We start from the raw sequence: 12,729 nt of genomic DNA on the forward strand, positions 1-12,729 counted from the left end.
ATATATGTGTGTGTACATATATTCTTTCGAAAGTATATATATATACTTTCGAAATCGTTTATATGAAGAACTACGAAAGGTGCGTTTATTTTGTGATCCGAACAATATATTCACCATCACTCAATGGACACGGCCGAAAAGTCAGTGCATGATATTTGAGAGAGAATATTATTTTATGTAGAATTTTAGTTGCTTCCCTGCCACATAAAACTGAATTAATATGCCGTTTTATCTCTCAATTGATCTATATGTATAAAAACAAAAATCATGCTTCGGTTATTTGCAGGCTCTCGAGAGACCTAGGTGCTTCAATTGAAATATGGGGATTGTATGGAGATTACTTATGCAATTATTACAATGGTTGCAATTAATGATGCTCTGTTTTGCAATTCGATGTTGACTTAAGTATAAGAAAATATGTTAAAGAATATTTTGAAGCAGATAAAGAAACAAATAACAAACAACATGGAAAAAGAAAGATATAACACCATATAAAAAAATAGTGTAAAATATGAAAAAAACGAAAGAAAAATGTATTTCACAAACTAATAAGATGAAAAACAGTAGGAAGAAAAGATTAAAACTGAAAAGAATAAAATAAGAACACTATCAATAAATTGTAATGGAAAATAGTCTGAAAGGGGAAAATTACGACGAAGGCGCTACAATGGAAAATAAAAGTACATGGCAAAAAATATCAACAAATGATATGGCTGATATATCTGTTACGAGTGATATTGAGTGAATCGAAATATCAAGGGAGATAATTGCAATATAATGGATGAATAATAGCGGTTTGCTTTGTTCGTATTTATGTTTGCGTGCTACATGAGTGGTGAATGACGAAAGCAACAAATAGATGTAGCAGATAGACGGGGTAAAAGTTATTAAACTAGAAAATAAGATAAATATATGTGGCTTCTGCAGTTTTAAGAGCATAACATTTTGAGAAAGGAAAACAGATAAGCAATAGAATAGAATACAGTAAGAAACAATGGTAAGCAAACGTTGATAATATTCTTATACTCAGTTGGGCAATATGTTCCATTGTTACTCTTCTCGTAATGACAATAGCAAAAGAAACGAATACGACTAAAATCAAAATAAAAGCAACGATAACAACAATTATGATTTTTATACGCGATAGTTGTTTATGTTTATAGCAAGGACGATTATGATGATGAGTATTGTAATGGAGACGTTGAACAAGATGATCATATTGACGACGACGTCGACAGCAAAGACGACAATGATACTCCGACAAGACGATGACAAGGAAGATAATGCTAAAAAGAAGAAAAGAACAATGAGGGGTAGAAGGAGACAGAAGCAGCGGAGAACTTTGTTAATGATAAATGGGATTTCGGATCGAGTCGGTTACTGTGTATTTGCTTTGTGGTCTCCAGGGTTGTATTTTAGCTTCGATATTAGACTTCAGTTCAAGAGGAATCTTTTTGTCGTAGTTGAAACAATGGTCCCCAGGAGAGGAGCTGGCAGTGTTGGTTTTCTAAAAATTTGTACGACTACGATACAATACACGCCCACAGACGTGCGTCTGCGCGAATGCAGACACCTGCGACTTTGTTTTCACGGCTGCTGCATTTGATGATGATGACGACGATTATGATAACGATAATGTTGACGGTAACCGATGACAATATAACAACAACGATGATAATTATAATGATGATGGTAGTGGTGGCAGTGGTGGTGGTAGTAATAGTCGTGGTGGTAAGTATATATGCACGCAAGTGCAGGCACGTGATCCCCTACAAACACATTCATATACAGGGAATTATATATATATTAATTCATTTGATTATGTTGATGACATTGACAATGATACGTATTACGCCAACAATGTGCTTATATAAAAAAAACACTCATATACAAATACATACATGCACACATACATGCATGCATGAATGCGTATATCTATGTATGCATTCCTACACGTGCACATGCATTCATACATACATACATACATTCATACATACATACATACATTCATACATACATACATACATACATACATACATACATACATACGTACATACATACATACATACATACATACATACATACATACATACATACATACATACATACATACATACATACACACATTTCTATTGTCTGGTATAAATGAAATGCGAGCGTATAATAATAATTACTAATTCAAACGCAAGGATTGTAAAGATTATTAATTTTCTAAGAAAATATTAATGATCCCTTTCTATGAAGCCAAAGAGAATATTTCCTTATACTGTTGTTAATCAGAATAGGGAAATCTTATGTTCTTGTAACCACCATTTTACTGTGCAGTGAATCGTTTTATACTCACAGATAAGTTGCACGCAAAAATACATACACACAAATTTATATACCCATGTACATATATACATACACACACATATATACACATATATATATACGTGTGACTATATGTATATGCATTTATGTATGTTATATATATATATATATACGTATATATATATATATATATATATATATATATATGCGTGTTCATGTATGTGTTTGCGCGTGTGTGATTGTGTGTATGCGCGTGTGTGTTTATGGTGCATGTGTGTGTATGTGCGTGTACGTGTGTGTGAATAAAACAATGTCAATGAGGGACTAAAAGAAATCGTACAAATACAGAAACCAGCAAATATGTACGTTTATCAAACAAAAATGTTTTCGTAATTAAATCAAATTTTCTTTTTTGCTATATAATTTAATTTTTCATTTATTTCAGCAAACAATGGACTGTCGATTAATTGCATTAGTTAGTGTTTGTCTCTTCCTGCTGACGTCACCAGCTCTATCAGCACCAGCAGCAGATGCCAGAAGCCATCTTGAACAGGTAGGCTCACATGGTACTAATATTTGTGTTGATATTGTTCGTAATCTGCTAGTTCCTTATAAACATTCTTTCCATTGTTATTATTGGTATTTGTGATAAAAAAATGATAGATTCTTCGGAATGACAATTCACTTAATGAAATATATGATATCGTTTAGTTTAGTTTATAAAGTTCAAAGTACAGCAGTTGAAATATCCATTAAATACACAAGTGCCATTAAACGTACATTGAAACAAACTGTAGATTCAATATAATTTGTTATACCAGTACATCAAACTTTCAACTTTGTTAGTCTGTGCTAAATAAATAATGACCCTGTACTTGTGATAGTCATTAAGCTACTGTTCTGTAATTAATTTCATGATATTAATAGCGTTTTTTCCCCAGAGAATATTGCATTCCGCACAATAGATTCTTAAAAATTTCTTCCGGGCGGTAATTTTTTGGAATATATTTTTGGCAACAAAAATAATTAGAATGCTTCATATAGGATAGAAATGAAGTAAATTCTAACGTGAAGCCATGAACATGATGACATCGTTCAAAACGTTTCAGAAAAGATGAAGAATACGTGGACGAAAAACAAAGTAATAACTAATGTATATAAGACACTACTTTGAATATGAGAGAGACATCTATTTTCAGATAGATGTACATGCATAAAGCGTGTGTGTTTGGTCTGCGTGTGTGTATATATACGTACAGACGCACTTACATATCTATATTTAGAACATTGGATCTCGAGGCATATGATATAAAACTCTAAATACCTGCATGCAAATATTGGGGTGAAATACCATTTTGGATAGAAAATGTCGAAGTTTGCCCACGCCACCTGTATTATAACAGGCAGGGAATTGAGTCTCACGGACAGACTTTCACTTTTATTCAAAATAGTTTCTCAAACCATTATTTACATAGTAGTATATATAGCGTTTTGTGATGTGCCTCGAAAGCGAATTATCTACAAAATATTTATCAGACGTTCTCTAGAAAGTTTATAATATCCTTATGATGTCACTAATACACACACACTCACACACAGACACTCACACACAGACACTCACACACAGACACTCACAAACACACACACACACACAGAGTTTATAGATGTAATAGATACACAGTTTATAGGTGAAATATCGTTAGCGTACTCGTGATTAGTTGGGAAATGAACGTTTGTTAGTAAATCAGATTGAGATGTTTTGCACAGAGCTGAATGTTTTCAACAAAAGCTGAAGTACATTCATTGTTATTCCAAAGAATACTTGAAATGTTGCGCTGTGAATTGTGCATTGAAATGTTGCGTTGTGCGTTGTGCATTGAAGACAATCAGTTACTATTTAATATACGACTATAATTTCAAATACAGTTTCATTATTTCTGTCTCTAACTGCCATATGATCGCCATGTAAGTTTATGGAAGTTATCAAGTTGTATGTACGTAAGATTAAGGTTTGCGTGTGCATATGAGATATAGTTGGCTTAGTAATTTTAAATGAATCCCTCATCATACATCCATTTGCTTTCATAGTTTTTGTTTGCACAGTATGCCCCGAAATATCCAATGGTGAGACAGATTGAGTAATGAGGGGTAGGGTTATCGATATGGGATAAATTGGAACTAAATTGGATAAATTGAAGATGGTTAGTAATAAAAATTGATATCATCGTCAGTTTCCACGACGATTCGTCCAGCGGTTTGAACTACGGAACTGCTTGCTCAATGATTTTATAAATAGTTCAATATTTCAGAAATCCTGTGCTCATAATGTAATTCTCAGGATCAGTTGTGATACAATGCATGACAATCCTGAATCTTATAATTACATGTAGAGTTGATTCAAACTGCTTCCGTCGAGCAAATTTCACTCACAAGCCTTGCGTCAATAAAAGACTATATAAGAGAGACTTGCCGAAGATGCTTCGCAGTAAGATCATACTCGAACCGTATGATTTCAAAACTAACTTCTTAACTATTGAACCCCCAAAGTGTCTACTTGAGCAAAATCATAAACATATGATTTCAGACCGACACCATATATAAACACACGTACATAGACGGTACATTCACAAACTCTCACATGCATATATACACACAATACACACTATATATGTGTGTCGTCTCTCACTCTCTCTTTCTTTATATATATATATATATATATGTATATATATATATGCTTATATTATGTACACAAGCGTGTAAACAGTTACACCCGTCTGCACAAACACATATATGTACATATGTAGAGGCCTTTAATAATTACCTTTTCTAATAATGAAAGTGCATATGAATCTGTTGGGAACTCAAACTCGATGATAATTTATTAATTATGAAACGAAGCAGAAGTACTAAACGCAACAGATACTGAGAGAAATATATGAAATATTGTAAATATGTTTTTATGCGTATATCAGATGTTATCTCCGGTGAGTTGCCTTTGGCTTCAGCTTGATGTTCAGTTGGACGATATTTTTTCCTTTTTCTGTTTTTTCTTTGGTTATAAATTTCCTCAGCTTCAAACACTGTTAGAAAGTTTAAAGATTTATGATGTACAACTAATGTCCGGAAGTGTTGGGTTGGCAAATGAATGTGCCACCTGGAAATAAGATAATAGATTAACATTGAAATATTAATGCGTTCAATTGACAGACATGCTTTATATTTTTATATTTTTCATTTGCTTTACGCTTTTAGCTTTCGTAGATTTTTGTTTCTTTTATGTTTGCTATATTTATTGCTGTTGCTAGTGTTGTTAAAGTTATTGCTGTTTTTCTTGCTGAACATCATATACCTTTCTGTCATAGTTTTATTCCAACCAAAGCTGCATTGGAATTTATGAATACAACAATATGTGTTTATGTAAAAGAAAGTATGACGCGGCTGTACTTTACCTTTCCTAGTGAATATCAAATAGATCGCCGTAGCCTGTCGGCTTAGATGTAATGAGAAATAGACGCTGTGCTATTTGTTTTCGTGTGGTTCAATCTTCCACCACTAAAAGTCAAAATGTATTTGTAGTAAAGACAACAGTCTCGAAATCTCGGCCCATGATGCTCTTTACATTCAGCTCTCTTTGCTGTCGGTAAGCTCAAACGCCGGCCTGTCAAAGATGATGTCTAGGACGAACTTTGAACAAGCAAAATTCCTTCAAAAGTACAAAATTTAAGCTAATATCATCAAACCAGCACAAAAATGAGACTTTATCACCATTAGGCACATACAGCGAAAGTCTATGGGAGAAAGAAGATAGACTTTCAATCTTAATTGCATTACCGTAGCTTTTTAGCCTTCCATTAAATTTTTTCCCTATTTGTTTTCCATTCGCATTCTACCAAAGATATATTATTTAACTTGAAATCCTTATCCTTTATTTTCCCGGTTCAAATACAGAAGGAAATGTTTACCCGAACTTTCCCTGCTGGTCTACTCTTTTCACAGTTAACTCTTTGTACAGACAAAATTAATAGTTGTTGAGAGAAGACTTAAAAAATACAAAGGCTAAAAATTATTTTCTGTGTGGGTTCCACAATATTTAGAAGAATAACTGTAAATGTAATATAAAAATATAAAGAAAACCCAATTTTCAGTATTTTTGAACATGCTTTTAAAATTAGTCCTTACATTGATATCCAAATGCAAATATTAATTTTTAAAAGTCATTTAAATAAAATGAAGAAATATTTTTTTTTATATAATGAATTTGGCGAAGGATGAATATTTAATGCCCATGTCCATTAATTTATCAAATTTTAATTTAGCTGATTAATTTTTCGTTATCTTTTAGATTTCCACATTTATTAGAAGCAGTATTCATTATTTTAATTATTAATTATTTGTGTTGATTAATTTTTATTATTTAAGGGGAAAATAAACAATTATTGACACGTGAAATGTACTAATTAATGCGCATCATTGGCAAATTTATGCTTTAATTAAAATAATAATTTTATTCTTAACGAAATTAGCTTTTTTCTGAAATTTTAATATAAAATATTTCTTTTATCCTAACTTACACAGAAAATCGTTATGCTGCATCATTCTTTTGCACCAAAAACGTTGACATTTTGGACTGATATTTCGCTTTCAACATATGATGTTGAGGGAAATACTCTTAGTTTATGTAAATCCAGCCTCCAGAAAACACTGCACGGAACACACATCTAGCTGAAACAAAACTAAAACTAGAAGTGAACTCAAAGCGGTAAAAATTTGGAATATACACAATTCTACCGATTCTCTGTTTTGTTTATATAACCCTTTGCCTGCCTAAAGCAGTTTCTTAAGTTTTTCCTAAACGTTCATACTTGCTTCAAACATTCTCGAGGCTTATTCAAACAATCCACATAAAATAAAACTTCCCTTTCATAAGTCCCGAGTAAATTTGGGGGTTGAAAAATTTGGGAATGTGTATAATATAAGATGCATGAACGCCAGAGAAATATATCCTGTGAATCATATGACATACACAGAAAAAATAAAGGGTGAAATTGAAATTTATTTACAGATTTGACTATAAATGCTTCATATTTTATTCTACTCTACTAATTTTGACATGATTATTAGTATTAGATTCTTCTCTTTAAATCTTGTTTTAACTGCGACTTTAGATGTATGATTGATGTGATATTCTTCTCCCCACCCTGAAATCCATTGCCACGAGTGAGCTTCATACTCGCAATCCCCGAATGTCTTGTTTTCCTTTTCTTCAAATTTTAATTATAATAAAGTATGAAATAACACTGGGAGTAAAACCCAAATTTGCAATAGGAATACAACTACATTTTCTGATTAATGATTAAAAAATTCAATAAGTTAAAAGAATCGGAAAGAATAAAATATCGCTTCATGGAGTTGGCTAAAACACGCAACCTTCCTAAATTTTCCGATGTGTGACTTATAGAAGATAATACAAGTATAGTACTACATATACATATACATAAACACACACACACGCACGCACGCACACACACACATACATACATATATACATATATATATATATATTATATATATATATATATATATATATATATATATATGTATATATATATATATAGATAGATAGATAGATAGATGGATAGATAGATAGATAGATATAGATAGATAGATAGATAGATAGATAGATAGATACATACATACATACATACATACATACATACATGCATACATACATACATATATACATATGTAAATGTACATAGCTCGTTAATTGATTATACCTTTACACGTGACAGACTTTGATAATATTTTAGTCAACCAAATTCTGACTAACCTAATAAGTTACAGCTGAATTTGAAATAGTTGGGAAGATTCATAGCCATGTGTTGTGAGAGATTATTTAGAGTTTGCATAATTTACCCCTGGAAGTTTGAGTGTTTCGTTCATCATTCTTAAACAACTCTTATTCAGGGACGGGAAACGCGACGTGAAGAAAATTCTAACTGGCCTCACCTTCAAGGTCCATTCACTGTATATCGATATGAGATCATCATTTCGCGCCCATATGGTTGTGAAGCACGTGCCTAGTGTACCACTATCAGACGAGTAGTCACGATGGGTATATTGGTTTTCGTATATGTGTACCCCAGTGTCACTGTGATGGCATGAGCTGCTCTCTTCCTGAATAATAATAATGATTAAAAATAACGAAACTGCACTGCGTAGAAGTTGAGTTTATGCGTCAAGTTCCCATTTTCACACATTCATATTGTACAATTATTTTTCTACCCTGTCAATTTCCTATTATCATATTTCATAATGTAAAGAATCAGTAGCCATTTTCCGTTAACTTAATCACATTTATCTTACAAAAGAATTTAATTAACTGAGTGGTGTAGAAAATTGTGCAAACATCGTCCTTAAGAATATTCTTCACCCAAGGCATACATGAGTGGTACAATTCTATCGCTCATTAGCGTATGGTTATTTTTCAATGACATTCTCATTTCAAATTTTGTAATTACTAAAATGACTGCTTAGAAATAAAAATACAACAGCTTACAGGATAGGAGACGGTGCTGGAGAGGTCCTCTTGTTTGTTGTGGACTAATAGAGATGAGCTCAGGTGGAAACGAGAGGAAATGAGCATTTATTGCCAAATCACTGCCCATTTTCTTTGGTTTACGGTTTAGAATCGAAACACTTAATGACTGTTGCATGTCGTTGGGACTTTTTGGTAATAACTCTTCTGATTCAGGCTACATTCACTAAATGTACCTCAAAGGGTTTTTAGATGTGATTAATCTGTGTAGCTTATGTGATATGCACTCTTGTTTCAAATGTATATCATATTCCGTTCATTTCTTGTCTTGGCATAATTTTTTTAATACTGCATGTCATGGCTGCGTGGTTGGTTCATAGGCAGAAGTTTATTCTCCTTAGTTTCTAGTTTTTCCATGTGCTGTCTGTTCCTGATAGGCATGTATTTTGTCGACTGATTTTGGCGGAAAAATATCAAAATATATATATGAGAACGGTGCAATATCAGAAAAATAACGTATATGTTGCTATATTAATCAATTACTCAGTAGCAACAGATATTGTTTCCAGTAGAAATACTCATGCTCAAACACATACTAACAATGATGGTGGGAAAGCATTTGAAATGACAAGGCCGATGAAATTGCAATAAGGTACAATTAAAGTCTTTCATTTGTTATTCATCTGCCTCTTCATTCTCTTTCCTTTTTCTCCTTAAGATGTGTCACAGCCTGAGCATTTTGTATAACTGACGTTTGTTTTCCTACATAACATTTGATCAATCAGTTTAGTTGCCTGCGGTCTTGTCAAAACAATTATTTAAAAAACCTCTATAACTGAAATCATTACATGACTTTAAATTAGATATTCTTATAGAAAATCGGAAGGGATCATGTTACTTACCTTTCTCTGGAGTAGTATTTTTTTAATATTTCAAGTCGAATAATCGAATTTGAAACTAAAGGTATGAGTCGAGTTAGATAAAATATATCTTATGGCATAACTAGTTTAACGCCTCAACGCTTATTCATTCATGTATAAAAATATGACAGATTTCATTGCAAGTGTTCCATTTCTTGCTACTAAGATTTATCAAATAGAAAGAATACGGACATGAAAATATAGTTACTCGCGACACCTGGAACAAGAGAAGTGAGAGAAAATATATGAGCGAGAGGAAGTATAACACGTTTTAAGAAAGTGTCAGTTAAGACTAACAAATGAATAGTATAGTAAGTATGAATTGAGTGTGAAAATATGTCCCGGATTAGATGTGTAAGAATAATGAAATATAACAGAGAAAAATAAAGATGGATGTGAATGTCATTCAGAAATGAATGGCAGGTATATTATCTAAAGAAAAAAGCAAGCAAAAGACAACACATTACTGTCTACCATATATATTATTATACAATTTTATGCTGTATGTGTGCACGGGCATGTTTGTGTGTATGTTTGGTTATTAGATATTCTTAAAATACAACAGAAATACAGGATCGTAGGTAAGTCTTTCTATTTATATCGTATACTCCAGTGTTAAAACAGTAGATATGCGGGAAGCAACTGACCCACCAACCGACCCGCATTTAATATTAGAATTTAAAAATTAGAAATGAACGTAACAGTAAATATCATACAATTTCAATATTATTTTATTTTTCATATACAAAGTCTTTACCAGAGAGCTTGATGCCATTAGGGAAAAACATTTAAGAGAATAATATCTTGATATATCAGCTAAAAAGTTAAGACCAGAAAAACACTTAAAAATAAGAAGAAATAACTTATATTAAAAAAATTCCGGGTTCACACTCTTTGATTTTTTACACTTCACAACACGCATTTTACAAATTCGGAGATTTAGTCCCCGCACTGGATGGAATATTTAGAGGTAGTATATTCCTCTCACTCTAACTCTCTCTCTCTCTCTCTCTCTCTCTCTCTCGCTCTCTGTGTCTATCTATGAATCTATCTATCTGTCTCTCTCTCTCTCTCTCTCTCTCTCTATATATGTGTGTGTGCATATGTGTGTATAGGCTGACGAAAATATACACCTCATGTGTGTGTATTGGGTGTAGGCCTGTCAGAAGTCTTACGTATTCTGACAAAACGTTTTGGGTTATTTTTATTTCATTTCTTTTCGTTTTGAGTTCCAATGCTTCCCTGCCTAACTTATATCCTCCACAACTCGAAAGCCTTTTGTGTTGAGTAAGGTACATACTATAAAACAGTGCCCGGGCCAAATATATTTTGGACGAAGTTTAGAGAGATGTTAGAATGTTGAAGTGACATTTATCCAATTTATCTCTCTGTTTCTCTTTCTATTTCTCCTCCCTCTCTCTCACACACAAAAATTGATATGATCAAGTGGCTAGTAGCTTCGATTCTGAATAACGAAATCTAGGTTCAATGTTACCATGTGCCATCTTTGGTAAATATCTTTATCATAGCTCTGCGTCATTCAACGGTTATGAGTAAAATTAGATAGAATAACACTGTTAAAGGCTGTCCTTTAGATGATATAATAAAGCCATTTGGTTTTCATTTGGTTGTTATAGTACTGACATGGCAGCTTATGACAGTATGCCATTTGTTTTCAAGTTTTTGACATTTTTAAGTCTTCGAATTCACGCAGTGTATCTGTCCTGATAACTGACTAAATTCATACATGTACAAAATAAATTGTCATTGTGACAACTATTCTAACTTCATCTTTCGAGTGCATAATTAGGTTATTTGTATCCTAAGCCGTTTCCCATCCTAATCCGAACCCGAACTTAATTCATATCATATCATAAGTACTGTGGGTGGATTGAGACAAGCATAGTTCAGTGGTTAAGAAGTTCGAATCCTAAGCCTGATGGTTATAGCTCAAGCCTCTGCATGGTCTCTTGGGTATATGCTTTTAACATGCCAATGGTCGAGCGAAGAGTTCTGAGTCACTTGGATAGATTAAAAACTCTATAGAAGTCTGCCGGATGGTCTGCGGTGTAACACTGTCACACGATCATTACTTGAGAGTTACGTTAAACATACACGTTATTGAAACTGTCTGCAAGTTTACATGGTATCACTGACTGAATAGCAGAATAATGTGGCAAAATCGAAGGGAGTGTTGGTATTAAGGACATATTAATTACAAATGGTTTAGTTCTGGTGGGAAAAGGTCACAACCTTTTAGTTTGATAAATTTTACATACAGTTCTTTATCCTGTAATGCTTTGTCCCCCGAGCCTTTAAAGAGGAGTCCATTATACCTAAATACATTCCGTGAAGATAGAATCTTCAATGAGGCCTTACTATGCAAGGTGTTAATCTATCAGCACACACTAATTTCTCTCTCTCTCTCTCTCTCTCTCTCTCTCTTCTCTCTCTCTACATATATATATATATGGAGAGAGAGAGAGAGACGTGTGCATGCGCGCGCGGTTGTGTGTGTATACGCCATATTCATTTCAAAAGTTACTTGAAATTGTACGCTCATCATATAGTCATGGAGATTCAAGATCTTAAATAAGAAATTAATTTGCAGCTAAATATTGTTTAATGTATATTTACTATGTTAAATTTCTCCATTTATTTCTTCTCAGAAGAAACTGTTGAACATATTTGAGTACTTTACTTTACTGTGGACAATAGTTTCCCCTAATTTTGCTTATGTGGTAGGAGATAAACCTCTAAATAAATGCATATGATTACAGGAGTGGCTTGCTTTCCAACCACATGGTTCCGAATTCAGCCCCATTGTGTGTCACCTTGGGCACGTGTCTTCTAATATAGCCTTGGGCCGGCCAAGCCTTGTGAGTGGATTTGGTAGACGGAAACTGAAAGAAGCCCGTCGTATATATATATATATATATATATTATATATATATATAT

General features: G+C 33.0%; 1 protein-coding gene across 2 annotated transcripts in view; it reads left to right on the forward strand.

The window, feature by feature from the left end:
• LOC115213793 overlaps positions 1-12,729 on the forward strand; it is a 68,300-nt gene that overhangs the window by 42,712 nt on the left and 12,859 nt on the right. Inside the window, exons 2-3 of one of the 2 annotated variants that reach the window (XM_036501645.1) lie at positions 2,759-2,866; positions 5,286-5,297. In XM_036501645.1, the coding sequence (XP_036357538.1) occupies positions 2,765-2,866; positions 5,286-5,297 (114 nt within the window). In that variant the 5' untranslated portion in view covers positions 2,759-2,764. The remainder of the gene's footprint in view (positions 1-2,758; positions 2,867-5,285; positions 5,298-12,729) is intronic. The other variant, XM_029782651.2, reaches the window with a different exon arrangement.

Source organism: Octopus sinensis, linkage group LG1 (genome assembly GCF_006345805.1).
Source record: "Octopus sinensis linkage group LG1, ASM634580v1, whole genome shotgun sequence".
Classification (NCBI taxonomy): domain Eukaryota; kingdom Metazoa; phylum Mollusca; class Cephalopoda; order Octopoda; family Octopodidae; genus Octopus; species Octopus sinensis.